Genomic DNA, 18,618 nt, shown 5'->3' with positions numbered 1-18,618 from the left:
ACTCCCGACCGTGAGCATCATCCTCACCATAGCAGTGCTATGAACGGTCTTACTCCCGACCGTGAGCATTATCCTCACCATAGCAGTGCTATGAACGGTCACACTCCCGACCGTGAGCATCATCCTCACCATAGCAGTGCTATGAATGGTCTTACTCCCGACCGTGAGCATCATCCTCGTCATAGCAGTGCTATGAATGGTCTTACTCCCGACCGTGAGCATCACTCTCACCATAGCAGTGCTATGAACGGTCTTACTCCCGTCCGTGAGCATCACTCTCACCATAGCAGTGCTATGAATGGTCTTACTCCCGACCGTGAGCATCACTCTCACCATAGCAGTGCTATGAATGGTCTTACTACCGACCGTGAACATCATCCTCACCATAGCAGTGCTATGAGTGGTCTTACTCCTGACCGTGAGCATCACTCTCACCATAGCAGTGCTATGGGTGGAGGGTCTTCAATTGACAGTGTTCCGTGCGCACCAGCACCTCCTCTGGTGGTTCGCCAGCAGCGCGGGAATCGCAGTCCTCCATTATGGCGTCTACATACAGCTCAGATGCGAATTGACAATTTGGTGTGGCGGTTGCTTGCTTGCGTGCAAAGTCACGCTTTTGAGTCGCACAGGCATCATGGGAAGGCTGGTTTTAACCCGTCCCCGTGTTCGGCGATGAACGTCGTACAGACGGGTGTAATTCTCACGCGCTTTCCTCCCGCCACGTCCAGGCGCCCCGCCATCGTGACCCCCAAAACCCCCCCCCCCTCCCCGGCTCTTTTAATAAGCGCCACAGGAGGAACAAGACACGTCCTGACAAATGTACACGCGAAAGGCGGCGTCCTCACTCTTAACCGGGTCATCCTTTCACGTCACGGCGAGCGAGAGAGCGTATTTTAACAGGAGTCAAAGAGCCTTTCACCGGCCCCAGTCAGCGGGCCTGCGCCCCCTTTCACATACGAGGACGCGTGAAAAGATAATCCACCCCCGGCTAATTAATTTCAATTTCCTCTTTCTCTGACAGGACAACACGTACCCGGAGATCCTCAGGTCTAACTTGGGATCGGTGGTCCTGCAGCTGAAGAAGCTGGGCATCGATGACCTGGTGCACTTCGACTTCATGGACCCCCCAGGTGAGAATCTGCCCGCAACTGAAGAAACCTTGTTCATTAACCATACGTACGGTGTCTTAGCCTTTGTGTTATTTATTTTCCAATTCTGAGGTCTTTCCAGTCAGTCCAGTCCTAGGGTTCTTCAAGCACCCCTTCCTGAATGCCTTTATGAAAGGAGAACATGCTTTAATATACTGTAAACCTGCACTTTCTGAAGAATGCAATAATAAATATAGTTCACAGAAATGCATTTAAAAATGACATTGCACTATATGTAAGGGACAATAACTTGTATTGTAAAGTGTTGCAATGTTTTCAGATTTTGGTAATATAGTCGTTTTGAGTACATTGCAGCTTAATGCTTTTCTGCGAGGCTCTGATATTGGGTGTTCCAGCGGGGTGTGTAAATGCACCAGGGACTCCAGGGGAAGAGGAGAGGTGGTTGTGTTTTTTTAGGAGGGTCTTCCGCAGTCAGTTAAAGCCCCAGCCGCTCCTCATTGGCCCGTTCCTGGCTGGAGGGCTGCCAGAACGCCCCCGCCTGTCTGGTCTGATCTGGCGCCCCCCTCCCTCGCATAGCCTCAAGGACAGGGCCGCGGCGCAAAACTTTAGTGGGAGAATCGCCCTGCTTAATACGGCCTTCATCCCGGCTCAGCCAATCAGAGCCGCCGCTTCTCTCATACGGAACGGAGCGGCATTTTGAGCGAGCGGGAGCTGGGCGCCCCGAGCAGGCCGGTTGTGTTTTAAGCGTCTGGACTCATCGTGGCGACCCTGTGCTGGGCTGTAGGGCTCTACCCCTTCACCACCACTCCACATATTCTCCTTCTTCTCCTTTAAAGAAAATTATTATAAATCCTGTTACTTTTACTGTTTCCCCCTATTCGGAAACAGCCCCTTTCAGTATAATTTGCGGTCCCAAATGACAAGTTGAGAGATTTAAAAAAAAATTGATGCATTTTATTAAAATTTTAATCAAATTCTATTGTCATAAAGTTTCAAACTTTGATTTGTTTTTAATTACCGGCAGATTAATAGGGAATCATTAAGTGAACGGTTAAGGAAGAGACGTTCCTCCCCGTCCGGGCCTTGCTCTCTCTGATATCTCCCCCCTGAGTTATAAGCTCTTATTCCTCCTGGAAGATGGAATATGAGATTTTAATAATGATGCATGCGGTTGGTGGAGCTGCCTTTCCAAACACCGGCTTGCTAACCGGAGACAGCAACTCCCGCGCGCGGTTCGCAGAAGCTCTGCCTTCGCTGTCGAAAAAGGACACGTTTTCTCATTTGCGTAGCGTCTTTGAATTGATGACCTAATTCACGCCGTGTTTAGTAGGCTAAACGCTGCCTTGAACTAGCCCCGGAACGCAGTTTGCCCAAGTTATTTTGGGGACGGCGTGCGGCGTGGCAGATAAGCGGCGTTGGCCGCTTCACGCCGTACCGAGTCGCAGGCGAATATTCCAGCTCCTGGCGTCTCGGGGCAGAGTGCCGCCGCGCGTTTGTTGACGGTCGGCGGCGTGTTTTGCGCAGGCTGAAGTGGCGGAGAGCGAGACGGGATTAAGAGTAAGTGAGCATCGGTGACGCGGGCTTTCTCACAGATGGCTCACCTCGCTGTTTTCCCCTTCGAGCTGGCAGCTTCGGGGTGCCGCTGCGCTCCCCTCCCGGCTCCGCTTCCCGTCCCGCGCGGCGAGGGGCCCGGCGCTGACGCACGCTGACGCCCGATCGGCGGCCCGCCGCGGGTGCCGCCGTCGGTCCGAGCGGTGGCGCCGACGCCCCTGCGCTGCCATGTGCTGACATCACAGCAGCCTGCCAGGCTTCTCCCTCCGTCCCGAGCAGTGCCCTCCTGAACAGATTCATGCTTTCGTGTGTTTCTCTGTTCAGTCTGCTGAAAATATAAGGCTGGGCTGTTCAACTGGGGGCCTGAGGTGCCAGATGCAGACTGCCTTAGATCCCCTCTCGGCCCTTTGCTTGTTCAGAAGAAGAAAAAGAACTGCTGCTCGGACCGTGCGTCAGAAACTCCCACTCTCCCGGTCTGCATCTGTAAAGTGCCTGCACGGCACTTCCTCCTGTTAGTGGAGGAATAAATACTCATAGTTATGCATATTTTAAGAAGGCGCCTACTTCGTTTTGACACGATACGTCTTATTCGTACTTTTATGAGCAGTATGTGGAATTTTTTTGGCCCATTAGCGCCATGTTAAAACGAGCCGAGCGCCCTGAAAGAAGCAGCTGAAGAACCCTGATGTAAGATATGAGACTGAATGAATGCGATGACATCACAGTGTCAGGGCTCCTTTGTGTGGGGAGAGGCCTTGTCTGCAGGAGTGCTGCCGTGCTTCTCTCCCCGTTGGACGAGGCGAGGCGGGCCTGCGTTTGAATACATATTGAGCCTGTCAGACCTGAGCTTAGGGACCGGGGTGATTTTCTCTTTTTTTTTTTTCTTTTTTTTCCTCCTTCTCCTGTTTGAGCAGAACTCTGTCTGGCCCCGCTATTGTGCTGTTGAAAAGTCTCTCCTGCTGAATGCTGGCGCGGGGCAGCCGTGTCTGTCTGTGTGTCTGTGCGAGTGTGAGAGTGCGAGCGTGTGTGTGTGTGTGTGTGTTTGTATGCCTGCGTGCGTGCTTGTGGGCAGGTGCAGTAATGAAAGTGAGCGGCCGCTCCTGGCCTCTCTGTCGAGAGCGGCTGGACTCCGCTGTGCCCCGTCAGCCTTCCTCAGCGAGCAGCAGCTCTAAGGCTGTCAGTCCCGCCGCTCTGTCCGCCTAACCGACCGGGCCGCGCCCAGAAGCCGTTCGGCTCCAGCCTGCCGCGTGTCCGCTCGTCCAGCCCTGCCTCGTGCTGAGCTAGACTACACCGCAGCGCTTCAGAGTCCGCGCGCTGGCCCTCCGTCCTTACGCTCGGTCAGATTTAAATGGCGTGTGAACAGCAGCGTCACGGAAACTGTTTCTGAGAGCTGGCGTGCGAGGCGGGACGGTGGCTGTCAGAAGCGTTCTGCTGTGAGCCGCTGCTGCTCTCTCTCTCTCTCTCAGGGTGCATTCTGGGGCTTTTCTGCGAGGTTTGGCGGGTTTGCCGCCGGGGAACAGCGATGTGTGGAGGCGGAGCTCCGGATCTCGGGCCTAGCGCACCTCCGCGCGGCGCGGCGTGCCTTTTCAATCCCCCCCCCCCCCCCCGCGCGCTGACGGATGAGGCCACACGCGGCCGAATGAATTAAATGTCAGCCCCTCAAAAAGGAAAGATGGAACGTTTCCCCGGCCCGATCGGAATCTCTCTTAGCGCCCATTGTTTTCCTTCTTCTTAATCAGGCCGGGTTCCATTAAAGGGATTCAGTCCGCCAGTGCGCCGGGAGACGGTGATGTCACCGCGCCAATGCCCTCATCGGTGAAATGTCTCGGTGCCGGTGGTCAGGGGTGGACGGGGGGGCTGGGGCGATCGGGACGGGGACTCCGGCGATGGGGGGGCTGGGGTGGGGGGCGGTGGGGGTGGGTTCAGCCAGCGCTGAACGGGGGACCGGCTTTTAGCCTTGATTGCGTTTTTTGCTTCGCTAAATTGAACAGGGGCCTTCATCAGCGGCCAGGCCGGTCATTTGGAAAGCGGGCTCATTTTCCCGTTGACCTGCCCTCATCGCGGTGCATGCACTCGCCAGGTCGCTGCCCCATGAACAGAAGGCCGGTCTTCGGGGAGTTACTCACCATTAAGGAAGACCTGCTCAAAGGCATTCATTCTTACAGGCACTGGGCAGTGCAGCACGTTGCCTTTCATGACCGTTTGGCACGTGTGTTTAAGTTTGGAACGTTATACTGGCACCTGGCTAAGAACAACAAGAAAGGGTGCACTTTTGAGTTTCAGTACATGCAATGTCAATACCTTTTTCTAAATTGCTGCAGGCTTTTTAGTTAACCAGACAGGGATGAATTAAGCAACTGAGTAACCTTTAATCTTGACAGAAACGGAGGGTTCAGGTTTGTTTAGGATTGATACCATGCAGAGTGGAAGTCTCACACACACGCTCTGAGGCTTTCAGCCAGGCAGCCGTGTCCCTCCCAGACTCCCAGCACCGTTTAAGCTCTTGGCTCCATTTCTCACTCCTTTCTTTAATTTTTGTCTAATTTTGTTACATTGCTTAAATGGAAACAATGCAAGGCCTGCATCTGTTATTCTTTCATTTGAATGCATCGTACAGAGAAGGATGGGAGTGTTCCTCTGCGTCTCCCCCAGACCAAAACGATGCACCGCATTCGACATCCCGCTGCTTTCAGGAAGGAAAATGTCATTCCTTACAGGATTTACAAAGACGGATATTGTACATGTTGGATATGTTGACGTGCGCTGTATCTGACTTGGTGCTGTGCTTGGACAGGTTGGCACGGTGTGACAGTGTGTTCCCTGGAATACCCACGGAGGCTTTTGTTTGTCTGCGTTTGCTGTGATATGAACATAGGCACGGAAATATGTGGAAATCCATTTTTCCTTGAACAACATATTTACTATTTAAATGTAATCCTGAAGGTCTGACGCCATCTCTGTGATTAGTAGCCCCTATCATTAATCTCTGTGGAGATCCGCACTGTTCTCATTAGCATTTGGCCTACCTGATTTTCCTTTGTTCAGTTTAGCCTCATGCTAGGATAATGCGTATCAGCCCTTCCTCTCAATTGCACGCGATGCTGGCTAATAGCTTTTTTTCTCAGATATGGTGCGCTGTGTATGGATTACATTTTACATGGTTTCATAATGTCACGGCGAAGCTGGATTTTAACCAGGCCCGCCCGCACGTTTGACTGGAGCCACGGCGTCTGTAAGTAATGGCGCTGGCTTTTCACAGCGCCTGAACCCTAAATCGATATCTCTTCCTTTTAATAAAACGCTCCAGAGTTTTCCAGGGTGGGGGGAATGGAACCTGTCATTGGCCCGGGTCCGAGCCTGACGCGGCCGCGCCTCCCAGCCGAACGCCAAACCTGTAATTTTCACTTAACATGCGACTGATGATTGGGCTTCAGCTTTTCGCAGAGCCCGAGGTCAATGAGTGTTTCTGTGGGACGTTCCTTTGAGCGAAGCGGTGTAGAGCTGCTCTCACTCATTAAGTAAAGGGTTCCCCCTGTAATTGCATTGGGCGGCGGCGGCGTTTGTTTTGAAGCGCTGAAGCGGCGAATGGAAAAAAACGAGCTGGCCCGGGGGTCAGGAACGTTGGCCGCGTGGCTCAAACTGTTGCCCCCTCCCCGGGGGGCCCCCCCTCTGCTCCACAGCTCCGGAGACGCTGATGCGGGCCCTGGAGCTGCTCAACTACCTGGCGGCCTTGAACGACGACGGCGACCTGACGGAGCTGGGCTCCATGATGGCCGAGTTCCCCCTGGACCCGCAGCTCGCCAAGATGGTGATCGCCAGCTGCGAGTTCAACTGCTCCAACGAGATCCTGTCCATCACCGCCATGCTCTCAGGTAACGCCCAGGGAGGTCGCCCAGCGGCCCCGCCCCCGCCCCCTTACTCGCTCGCCGAAAAGCTCCGCACAAACCTACCGGGGAAGGAAAAAAACAAAAAAGCACATCTCGGGGTCTTTTCCGGAACCTCCGCGTTATTGTCCTCTGCTGGAATTAGCCTCTTCGTTTGGGCTGCCTCTTTAATTCGGCGCGGGTCCCCCGCTCGCAGGGGGTGCGGAAAGGTCCTCGCCAGCCCCCCAGGACTTTCTTAAGACAGTGACGTGCGGAGGGAGAGAGCTCGGCGGTGTCAGTTAATATTTGTCAGGGGGGAAAAAATGCATGTCTACACTAAATTAATGAGTTTATAGTCTGCACAGCTAGAATGTGCTGCCGCTGTAATTGCACTTTAGGCTGCCAAAGCAGAATGCTGCTTATTGAGATGAAAACAGATGCCTTTGAAGGGGAAAAAAGGAATTTAACTAGCTGTTTGAGCGCCGGGCGCATTAATAATGGGTGCGCTGGAGAGCGGCTTTCTGCTGAGTTCATTACCAAGTCAGCAGCGCGCGCACAGCCATCATATCACCGCGCCGGCTGGGTGTTGTGTTCAATAAACACCGAGCTCGCCTGTTAAGCCCATGATGGAATAGGAGCGTGCTCTGACGGGAAGAGGAGAAGGAAAAAAAAAAAGTCAAGGAAAAGCAGGGGTAGGCTTTTTTTGAGGGAACGAAGTGGCGGTTATTTAATCGGGGCGCTCTGATAGCGGTGCGGAGTGGGGCGGGGTGAGGTGTTGGCGCGCGGCGCTTCGGTTGGGCCTGCCCTTATGAGGACGCTCGGGCCCGGAGCGGCAGGGCAAGGCCGGGCCAGATGTTTCTCCTCCTGCTCCTGTTTCCGCTACCTCGGAGATTACAACCGGTCTGGTGCTCCGCCGTGCCCGGAGACTTATGCCCGTTTTTCCACTTTCTATACCCGTTTTGCACTGGCCTGCATTTAATTTATCAGTTTATATCAATAAAAATCATAACGTTGTAATTCAGTCCTTTACAGTAAAACGTTTCCCAAGCTTTTTTGTTGGTGTACATGTTGTAGGTTTGGTATGAGAATAAAGATGCATCGACTTAATCCTTCACATTTTCTATAACAAATATCCTAACAGTACTTTTACATTGCTTTTCTAATGTGCAATGCACAACTGTAAAACCAGATTGTACTGTTTGTTAAATATCTGACATTAGAGGAGGTTTCCCATTGACATTTCAAAGACAAGAGCAGGGCAGTTACTATAAACACAGTACCAATGTTACTATGAAACGATGTAGCTAGCCCACTAATTATGTTAACCTAGTGGGCTAGCTACATGGAGTAGTGGCACTAATCTAGCCAGCAATTAACTTTTAATTCTGCCGTTTTATGAAAGTTTAAACCCTAAACTTAACATATTTTAGCTCATTTTCCCTAGGCCTCTGTTAGGTGCACAAATATAGCAGGGGGAATCTGTTCAATTATTATGTTTTTCTTTTTAGTATTTCTTGTTAGTTTTCTAAGTTGCCGATTAATGTTTGTTCAAAAATTCATTTTCTCTGGAATTGCATATGAGGTGCTTTGATCTACTTCCAATTGCTATAATTTCAGAAGATCACAAACCCGCAAGTGAAAATAAATAATGTGAGATAAGTGCAGCATTTTTATCCACCAAATGTTCGCATTTATGTGTTCATTAAAAAGTTAATATTTCAAATTCAGTGGGCCGATGCAGTTGCCCCCGTCCTAACATTTCGACAGACCAAAATGTGTATTGTTGTTTCTCTGCTTATTGTCTGTCACGTGGTTGTTCCATTGGTTTAAGACTGGTTTATAACGATCCGTAAACTTAGAAGGCTGTGCGATAAATTGGGGGGCACTGTATGTCTGTCAGGTCCTTCAGAATGCCAACCATCTCCACTTTATAAAAAATGAATATGGATTAAAAAAACGACAGTTCTTTTGTGCAATTTTCTGTGCAGCAGTTCGTTTAAACTCTTTGCTTCCAGACGAGGTTGTCAACCCCCAGCAGTCAGTAGGCAGTTCATCATGCATTTGGCGAGCTCTCGAGAAAGCCCTGCCCCACCGTGTACTGCCCTGTCCCGCCCTGCTCTGCCGTTTCCTGTCCCGCTCTGCCCCCCCGTTCCACTCTGCCCCGCCCTGTCTCACTCTGCCCCCTCGTCCCACTCTGCCCCGCCCTGTCCCACTCTGTCCCACTCTGCCCCACCCCGTCTCACTCTGCCCCCCCGTTCCACTCTGCCCCGCCCTGTCTCACTCTGCCCCCCGTTCCACTCTGCCCTGCCCTGTCCCACTCTCACCCACTCTGTCCCACTCTGCCCCACCCCGTCTCACTCTGCCCCACCCTGTCCCACCCTGTCCCACTCTGCCCCACTCTGCCCCACTCTACCCCTCCCTGACCCACCCTGTCGCACCCCGTCCCACTCTGCCCCACTCTTCCCTGTCCCACCCTGTCCCACCCTGTCCCACTCTGCCCCACTCTGCCCCGCCCTGTCCCACTGCCACCCACTCTGCCCCGCCCTGTCCCACTCTGCCCCACTCTGCCCCTCCCTGCCCCACTTTGCCCCACTCTGCCCCACCCCGTCTCACTCTGCCCCGCCCTTTCCAACTCTGTCCTGCCCTGTCGGGCTCTGCCCCGCCCTGTGCTCTCAAGTGCTGTAACTCTAGGCCTTGTTCCTCTGTCTGTGAATGCTTGACTTATCCCTATGGGCGTCTGTGTTGGGGCCCATACCAACCTTGTTTAGTCCCACAGTGCTTTGTTCGCCCGACGGAGGCCAAGAAGGCGGCTGACGAGTCCAAGATGAGGTTCGCACACATAGACGGAGATCACCTGACCCTGCTCAACGTCTACCACGCGTTCAAACAGAGTACGTATGTCTGTCAGTCAGTCCGAATGTCCACGTACAGTTTAGAGAGGGTATTCCCTTTTCATATGCCCCCTGTGCTTATCTAAATGAGATGTTCTTTTTAGTTATTCTAATGCCAGTGTTATCTATTTGCCCAAGGTTGGCTTAAATAAGTCAGGATTAGTTCAAGTTGTCTGCTTTTGGCTGGCTCAGCTCACATTAGCTGGCTAACCTCCTTTCAGCACGCTTGTTTAAGGTGATCAAACTAGCTCTAGCCTGACATGCTAAATTAAGCCAAATTCATGTGCATGTCAGGAATTTGAAAGCACCAATAACAGCAGTCGCCTGCTGCTAAAAAGGGTCTACAAGGAACTCAAGCATGTCTTATTATGAATGTGAAAAAACATGCTGACTGCTTTTCTTAATATAAGATACTGTTAAAAGGAAAAATACAGTATATGCAATTAAAGAGAATAATCACTGAGCATGCTGTAGAAATATTAGTCATTTCACGATGAAATGTAATGAAAGGTACCCAGAGAAACTGAAACAAATTGCAGTGTGGTAGAGATCCTGGCTAATTTCTATGTCCCCTGTTGATTTCAGCAGTAAATAAGAGATTTTATTTGCACACTGCTGTGCGTATCTCATCAAATTACTGGCTTGTTCTGCCTTATAAGTAGCCAGATATCCACTGAAAATTTTAGTCTGTTAAAATTTTTAAAATGCCAAAACTCTTCATCCCCTTGCGCCAGTGTGAAGTCATCAGCTTTTCTGAAAGAATATCTGATGGACTGGGGCAGTGTACAGTGCCGTGAAGAAGTAGTTTCCTCCATATGGGTTATAAGGGTTTTTGATGGCTTTTTTTAATAAATAACTGAAATTATAATTTAAAAAATGTATTTTGTGTACTCAGGTTTGCTTTGTCTAAAGATCTGAAACCATTCTGTGTGACAGATATACTATAATAGCGGAAATCTTGAAGGAGGCAAGGCTTTGCTACAAGTTCTGAATGCAATGACAAAGGGCTTGGATAGCTTTTGGTACCGTTTTGTAAACTGAAGAAACAGATTTCTAGAAGATATGCTTAAGGCGGCCGACTAACTCATACCCTCTGTCCATGGAATACTGTTGCCATGTTAACATGAATAATGAATGTGTAGAGGCGTTGGTGTTTATTGAGTATGATACTCTTGTTGCTGCGCTTGTTTCTCTAGGTCTGCCAGGTACTGGTTTTAAAATGAGCTTGTGGATGCTTTTTTTTCATTGGCCGTTAATGCATCACCCTAGGGGTTCATAGTTTGGCAGTTGACTCCTTTTTTTCCTGCCTTAAATGTAAGACGAAAGGGGGGTTCATTATTCGGGAGCTGACCACTTTTTCCTGTGTCTTCCCGGCAGACCACGAGTCGGTTCAGTGGTGCTACGACAATTTCGTCAACTACCGGTCGCTGATGTCGGCCGACAACGTTCGCCAGCAGCTGTCCCGGATCATGGACAGGTTCAACCTGCCCCGCCGGAGCACGGAGTTCACCAGCCGCGACTACTACATCAACATCCGCCGCGCCCTGGTCACGGGCTTCTTCATGCAGGTTCCTCACGCGCTCTTTAGCCTAGCTGCCGTCGCGTCACTTCCTGTAACGCCTCCCTCCTGGTTTCGTGAGAGCTCCTCGAAGGCGGGCGCAGACCGGAGCCGTGAACGTAGCCTCGCGGCGGTTTTTTTGGCTTTTTTACGAGTGCGTATATTTTGTCTCCTAATTAAAGCGCTAGCGGCGTCGCCGCTAAGTAAAAACCCCGCGGCTGGAACATTTTGGCATGCGCGGCGCTCCTTAAGAGCGGTTCGGCGTCGACCGGCGCTCGGCTGCCGAATAAGAAATCAAGCCAATTTCACCTTGTTCGCAAAAATAAATAACATTTTGAGAGAGTGCAATGTCCGGGGGATACGAAATGAGCGCCCTGACAAGTTGAATTACTGTATTAATATTTAAATATTTGAGAACATTAACCTTTTTCAGAAAGACAAATTTGCCACTTATGTTTGAGTGAGGGTCATTTTCCCCGCATGCTTTGTTTTGAATTGTTTTTATTGAGACTGATTGCTTCAGCAATCATAACAGCCGTCGTCTGCATATTTAAGTGTTGCGGGGGGAAAAAAACCGAACTGGCTGTTTCTGATTTATCTAACATTGCACACGTCAACACTTTAGAACTAAGATCAGTCCCTTAGAGAGAGTTTTCCTTCTCTGTTTGCGCATCTGCGTTCATTCACATTTTCAAAATGATGCAAGCATTAAAGACGGGTTGAAACCTTGAAAGAAAGTAATGCTAATTTCAGATGTCTTTACCGCGAGACTCCTGTTCTTTGCACATTTGCATGCAGTGTATGTGAAGTGCGTTAATGATACAGCGCGGGACTAATGAGGAGAGCTGGAGGGGTCTTGCTGTACAAACGGCTGCGTGTGCGCTTGCGTTTGAACAGGTGGCCCACCTGGAGCGCACGGGACATTACCTGACAGTGAAGGACAACCAGGTTGTCCAGCTCCACCCCTCCACAGTCCTGGACCACAAGCCCGAGTGGGTCCTCTACAACGAGTTCGTCCTCACCACCAAGAACTACATCCGCACGTGCACCGACATTAAACCAGAGTGGTAAGCCCATCCCCCCCCCACCCCCCCACGGCTAAGCCCTGCGCCCACCGCCCCCCCCCCCCCCCCCCACGGCTAAGCCCTGCAGCCACTGCCTCCGTCCTCTGCATTTCCTTTTCCTGTTTTTCCTAAAGTTCTTCCCGCGCGTGAATGAGTTTCTCTATCTCTCTCTCTTAGGCTGATCAAAATTGCTCCCCAGTATTACGAGATGGGCAACTTCCCCCAGTGCGAGGCCAAGAGGCAGCTGGAGCGCATCGTGGCCAAGCTCCAGACCAAGGAGTACTCTCAGTACTAATGACAGCAGCACCCGCTCTGGTGGTCAGTGCTCAGAGTGTCACAACTCTATGAAGTTGTGCTCGACGTGTCTAACATCCATCATTTGGAGGATTTTAAATGTTTTTTCTCTACTGTTCAGATTTGATTATTTTTATATATTTTTTTCTTTAGCCCCTTTTTTTCTGTTCATCTGATAACGTGCTCTGAAAAATAGTCATTGTCGGCCTTTACGTCCTAGCTTTGCTTTGGAAGTATAGGAAGGATACTAGGCCGCCCGATTCAGGCTATCGACAGGAAAACAGCTATCGACCATGTCGTGCATGATCAGCCATGTGGATGTTGACATTCCTTTTAGACATCGTGAACTGTTTAAAAAAAAAAAAAATGTACTTGTGTAGACGGTCTTTGGTTATTCACCGATGGAGTTTTCAGTAACTTCAATAATCATAATAATTATTAAAAACGACTAATATCAGTTATGGGCAGCTTCGGGTGCATGTAGTGCATGCCAGTGCATTGCCACTGACGTGCACTCGCAGAAAAAAGGAGCACCGGCTCTTTTTCTGAGGAAGGGCCTCCTAGACGTCCCTCTGTTGGGTGGAATGTTGATGTATCCAAAGGACATCTGAAATGTATGCATTTTGTTTTTTTTGCTAGCTGTTGGTTCAGCTACGGTAGCTCTGGAGGAGTTATGTATATGTGGGAAAGTTTGGAAATTTGGATCGAATGGAAATAAATGGGGAAAAAGTTGCACAAATGAGCAAAGCTGCCTTTTAATTTTTTTTTTTTTAAAGAAATTATATTAAGAAATTTGTTGCCAATGTGTTTTTTTTAATGTAAAGAGTGGGTTTTTTTGTTTGTTGTTGGCTTGGCCAGCAGTAAAACAATATACTGAAGGGACTGCAGAGCTCCCTTTCCCATTAGTGGTGAAAAGCGAGGACTTGAAGGACTGGTGCATTTACAGGAAAATTCTTAATGCTACCAATCAATTAAAGCCGACGTATTTTTAGCAGACATAAATGGGAATTCAAGAGGTAATCCGAGAGAACTGTTGTTAATTATAAATGTTTAGAAAGGCAATCAATGAGAAGCCTTTCACCGAGCGGCGCGGCGACCGAGCGTATATCGCAGGAGTTGCGCGAGCTTCGGCGGGGAGCCTTTGAAGTCGCTCGGAGCGCATTAAAGAGTCACGGTCCTGATAAACGCGGTGCGCCCCGGCAGCGAGGACCCCTTCGGGAACCTTCCGTCTTAAACCGCTTGGGCTGTCTTTGGAGGTCCTCAGTGATACGCAACAAAATGGTGGTGTTAGTTCAACTCTAAACAGAGTACATACGAGTCCAATAGGGGCCATATACTATGTAAGAGTTGATTTAGAACTTAACGTTTTACTGTGTATGTGCTAGATTCTTTGGGTGGGATGAATGGGTAAAGGTGTTTCAACAGAAAGAGTTTGTTTGACTTGAGAATGCCAGAAATAAGCAATGCGTATGAAAACCCATAGGTTGTTATTGAAGAAAAGTCTATTTAACATGTCATGCCAAAATATTTCCAGTTGATTACCACCTTATACCATTAACCCAGTATATAGTAGAATGGTTTAAAATTCATGACATTTTCAGTTTGTATTTTTGGACAGATCTTATGTATGAGCCAATTTTCTAGTAAAACTGAGGATCAAGTCAGCTCACCGTGTATAAATTTTCTCATGCAAAATGATCCTTTTTTGGTAAATGAAATTTACAGAACTTCAGGGTATTGGGTATTCAAGAGCCCTTTAAAATTTCATTCCTGAATGTTTCCCACTCTGGGTAATTTCTTCCCTCTATAATAGAGACTCATCTGGAGATCTTGTCTGTAGTTCTAAACCGACCCATTTTTAAAGTAAAAAAAAAAAGAAAAAGATATTGATCTCAAGTCCCTATTCATGAGCACAGACACTTTTCTGCACTTGGGAGTCTCCAAGGATCTGAGATGCACCGCTGTCACCGTGGTGACGTTGGCGTTTCCCTCGAGTGGAAGCAGATCTGCTCTGAAATGATCCGTTTGGGCTGACGCGTTAGCGGCCGCGCTTTGCCTCTGTTGAGAGGACTTTGAGGAGCCGTGGGTTTTCGCATAAACTGTTCTGAACTAAATGCGCATTGATGGGGACAAGCGATAACATCTAAAGCCCACTGCTCATTACATCTTGAATGGCTCGCTGAATGTAGCCTGATTAAGCAGTCAATTCCAAACGGCATATAGTCAAGAACTGGACCAATTAATATGTGCTGATTTGTAGAGCACAGTACTTAAATTGTATGTGTTTCATGAAGGAAAAGAAGTTTAAATAGATTTTGAACCCTTGAGGCTCATTCACAGAAGAAGTCTTTTTTTTTTTTTTCGCTCTGCAGAAAATGTCGTTTGGATAGTACTGTGAGCATCACAGATCGGTAAACAAACTGAAAGTAACTGATCGAAAGATGGTCTTAGCCCACTATAAAAAGTGGATTGTAGACTGGCAAAAGGTCAAGGTCCCCTTATGATACATGCCGCAAGAAGAATGAACATAAAATGATGACATTTTTAGTAGATTCTCAGATATGCTTTTAATTACCAGGGGCATACACTAACGACTACAAATGTGATGGAACAGAAAGCAGCTAATTTTCCATCAATTTCACGACCGAAGTACAACCAGAATCTAAGCGCATCCCATTTTGTTCACAGTATGGTCAGCGCCCTTGAACAAAGTAGTAGCCCATTCTCATTCCCTATATAGGACCTATGTCACTCCTTTATAAGCATTTCATAGCATGTTCATAATCATTACATAGGCGTTAATGTTCATGTCAATGACTGCAAACAAGCATATTTCACTTGATGTTATGGTAATGTCTCTTGCTGCATCAATGGTAATACAACACACCATATTCTGTTTGTTGTTTATGAAGAAGCTGTATAGCTCTTAAGGACCATTCCAAAAAATGGCTTTCTCAACATTTTTTAGCCTAAGAATATAAATGGTTGAATAATGGAAACACATTCAAGAGATGGTTTTTGTTTGTTTTTTTGATTGGTGTTGCAAAATAGATGCGCATATTTGGACTTTGCTATTGTGTTGCCATGTATTAACACTACTCTTTACATAAATTACATAGTGCTAATGCTTATTAATCAGGTATATAATGGCTTCGTTACCAAAGTGTAAGGTACTTCTAAATCATTTACAAGTAAGGGGTGAGGTATTTTGGTCAAAGGGTAAAGTTAATTGGCAGTGTGTTATGTCACAGTTGAGAGTGGCATTTTACATAATATGTCATGTCATCCTACAGAAAGCTGGAATTTATGTTTGACCCAAAATGTCACATCATGCGAATCTGTCATTCGTTTTGTTCTTGTGGGAGGACCTGCAATTTTCTCTGATTCACCGTGTTTAATGTTATGTGGACACTCTTTAGAAAAGTAATATCAGGTGCAAAACTCTATAAGGTGCAAAAGTGGAACAGCAGTTCCGGTATGCAAGCAAACACAGAGAGAGTGTAGCATTTCAACGGTTTTACAGTTTCGGTATAGCGGAGACAGGCAATTACCTTTAGCTGGTATATCAAACCTTTGTTTTGTTTTGTTGAAATGTACTGGGAAAGTTAGGTGAGCCAAGCAGACGCTTGCCTGGAATGCTTAAAAAAGTTGGTCAGCAATCCCAAGCAAAATGAACTACATGAAATGGAGCTTGAACCAAGGAGGAATTCAGTGGCGAGAATCCACGAGAGGGGCCTCAGAAGCGAAACTGGTGTAAACGGGTCTGACCCCCGAGGCTCGGGTCAGTGGAGGTCCTGAAACATCGAGGTCCCGTGAAGCCAGAGTCCGCTGCCTCCGGGACACCCGGGGACGGCCTGTCGACTGTGTTCGCTGCGCCTGTCCACGGTACGCGCCCAAATGTACGCTTACTTGGGTGCTTGGTAACTTCATAAAATCGATGCATTATTCAGAGTGAAATAAATAACTAAATAAATAAACCCTCGGCAGTTACTGAACTCGTGAGTCTAGTCCCTGCGGTGGATTATGCTAAAATGGCCATGGTTCAATGCAGAGGCGTCTGTTCTTTTTAAGATTTACTATTTATTTCCTTATATCTGGGGCATTTGCTTTCATACTGTTGACAATGTATTCAGTGGGTTTTGTTCCCTTGTGACATTTTCTTTCTCTTCTCTCATTGTGCATTCCGACTGTTAGCGATTCAGTCGGTCCTTTTCAAACCCAGCTTTCATCGCACCTGAATTACGGCGCGCGCCTTTGCTTTGCCCTTCTCAGATGTAGGTCCGAGCATTTTTAGAAAAGCCGTTTGCTGACCCGAAACGGACCGCCAGGAAGCGGTTTCGGCTCTCTGCTAATGTTGCCTCAGCCTGGTAAAGCGAACGCGTTTGAGGCGCTAGCCGAGGTTTTTCCGTTCCGCACCGCGCTAAACCATTGGTCGAAGACGAAGACCGAATCCCGTTTCCACCTATGGCGTTGCGCATTACACCAGTCGATGTCCAAGACGGGCTGAATGTTATTTACGGCTACCTGTGAGGAGGACACTAGAACTTCAGAAGGGACCTTAAGTAAGCTCTTGCCCCCCTGATCGAAGTTACAGAGGCGTATCACCACGGGGGGAAGGCCGGCCAGAGCCTGAGAGCTGACTTTTATGGGGTGATGTATGCAGTAGTGTTGTGAGAAGGAGCCTGTAGAATAATAACGGCACTGACAGCATTTCAAGTTGGATGGGAAGCTTGGTGTGTGCATTTTAACATCCTTTATACCGCTTGGAGCTGCATGTATGGCTGATGTTTTAAGTGTATGGCTTTTTTTTCCCCCCCCATGACAAAAAGTCATGTGTTATTTTTTTTCTTTTAATTAATAAAATAAACGGAAATGTAACCGTGAAATTGCGCTTAAAGATTAGCCTCTTGAATCAGCCCAGCAGAAAACACATTCGTTTTAGATGATCGGAAATTATATGCAATTGATCTTGGGGAGAGTTTTTTTTTTTTTTCTTTCGTGCTCAGTGTTTTGCATTGATCTTCTCGAGCATAATTACTGAAAAATCATTATTTTTTTCTCCAGTTATATTTTATTAGAGAAAGGCTAATGACATACAGTCAGAACTAAACATACAATTACCCGCTTTTCAGCTCATGACATCACTCATTCCCCCTCCTATTGTATCTTTAATTGCAGAATTACAATATTGCTATATGCGAGGAAACCCGTCAATAGGAACATTAAGGATTAGATAATGGTTATTAAAATGTTTACCTCAACATCGGCCCTGAACTCCGCAATTAAGTGAATAATCATTAATAAAAGGCATCTTTAAATAGTTATTTGTTTTTCGTGACTGTGTCAGCAGGACGAATGGAATCTTGAAATACTTCTTGCATATTCGTCTGCATTATCGTGTATTCGTATTGCATGCGGCTGTTCGGCTTAATGCAGCGTGGTTTACAGTGGCTTGCGTTTGTGTCTCCATGGTGATCTGAGGGTTGGGATGGGGAGTTGCTGCATGCTGGCTGCCCCCTGCCTGTTGAGGTGGTCCATCTTTGGGCAAGGGGAGGTTTTCACCATGTGTTTGGCACTGCGGGCTGATATAGCCATTTCGCATTCTACAGCGGTAATCGAGCCCTCCAGAGGAGCCCGGGGGACGGTATTCGGACACAATCGAGAGCCCATTTCGAACATTACCCGGCAAAAAAACGCAAACTCAGGGACAAACAAGAGTCAGGACGACGGCATCAGACAGCGGTGGATTGTCGCTGTAATCACCGTTTTGAGCCGGAATGGCTCCCTCTCCTGCCCCAACGGTCTGTGGGAAGAAGGCTTTGCAGTACCACTGCACAGTTTGCGGGAGAATTTATTGCAGACACCTCAGCAGTCCCCCACGCTGGCACCCTCCACCAGCCACCCCAAATCTGGTGCAGACAGGTGTCTTATCTCCATCACACAGCAGAAGCACAGCCAATCTAGGAAGAAGATGGCAACCGGAATGTGACAAATCCATCTGTCCTGGTTTGAAATTGTATGCTAATTTGAAGTAATAGCCCCTCTGGTGACAGTGCAATGGAACAATTCAATCATGCCATCTTTGACTTGCTTGCTGGTCTATCTGCTATATTACATATATACCAGTTGGTTTATATATTGGACATCTTGTGGGAGATGCTTTCCTTTTGCGCAGTTAAATTAGTTGTGTTATGCTGACTCTTTTTATCTTAGTCTTGACCCAAGTAAATTTAGTTGTTTGAAGAAAAATGAATTCAGTACTTTGTACTACTAAAAAGCAAATCGATA

General features: G+C 48.0%; 1 protein-coding gene across 2 annotated transcripts in view; it reads left to right on the top strand.

Moving 5' to 3' along the window:
• The window catches only part of dhx15 (DEAH (Asp-Glu-Ala-His) box helicase 15), a 40,318-nt gene extending 27,246 nt beyond the window's left edge, over window positions 1-13,072 (top strand). For both annotated transcript variants that reach the window (XM_035426096.1, XM_035426095.1), the window contains exons 9-14: window positions 1,022-1,130; window positions 6,341-6,532; window positions 9,292-9,414; window positions 10,792-10,982; window positions 11,870-12,039; window positions 12,214-13,072. In XM_035426096.1, the coding sequence (XP_035281987.1) occupies window positions 1,022-1,130; window positions 6,341-6,532; window positions 9,292-9,414; window positions 10,792-10,982; window positions 11,870-12,039; window positions 12,214-12,331 (903 nt within the window). In that variant the 3' untranslated portion in view covers window positions 12,332-13,072. The remainder of the gene's footprint in view (window positions 1-1,021; window positions 1,131-6,340; window positions 6,533-9,291; window positions 9,415-10,791; window positions 10,983-11,869; window positions 12,040-12,213) is intronic.
• The last annotated feature ends 5,546 nt before the right edge of the window (window positions 13,073-18,618 follow it).

This window comes from Anguilla anguilla, chromosome 7 (genome assembly GCF_013347855.1).
Source record: "Anguilla anguilla isolate fAngAng1 chromosome 7, fAngAng1.pri, whole genome shotgun sequence".
In the NCBI taxonomy this organism is placed as follows: Eukaryota; Metazoa; Chordata; class Actinopteri; order Anguilliformes; family Anguillidae; genus Anguilla; species Anguilla anguilla.
The sequence above is the reverse complement of the archived record's forward strand: the minus strand, read 5'-3'. Positions and strand labels throughout refer to the sequence as shown.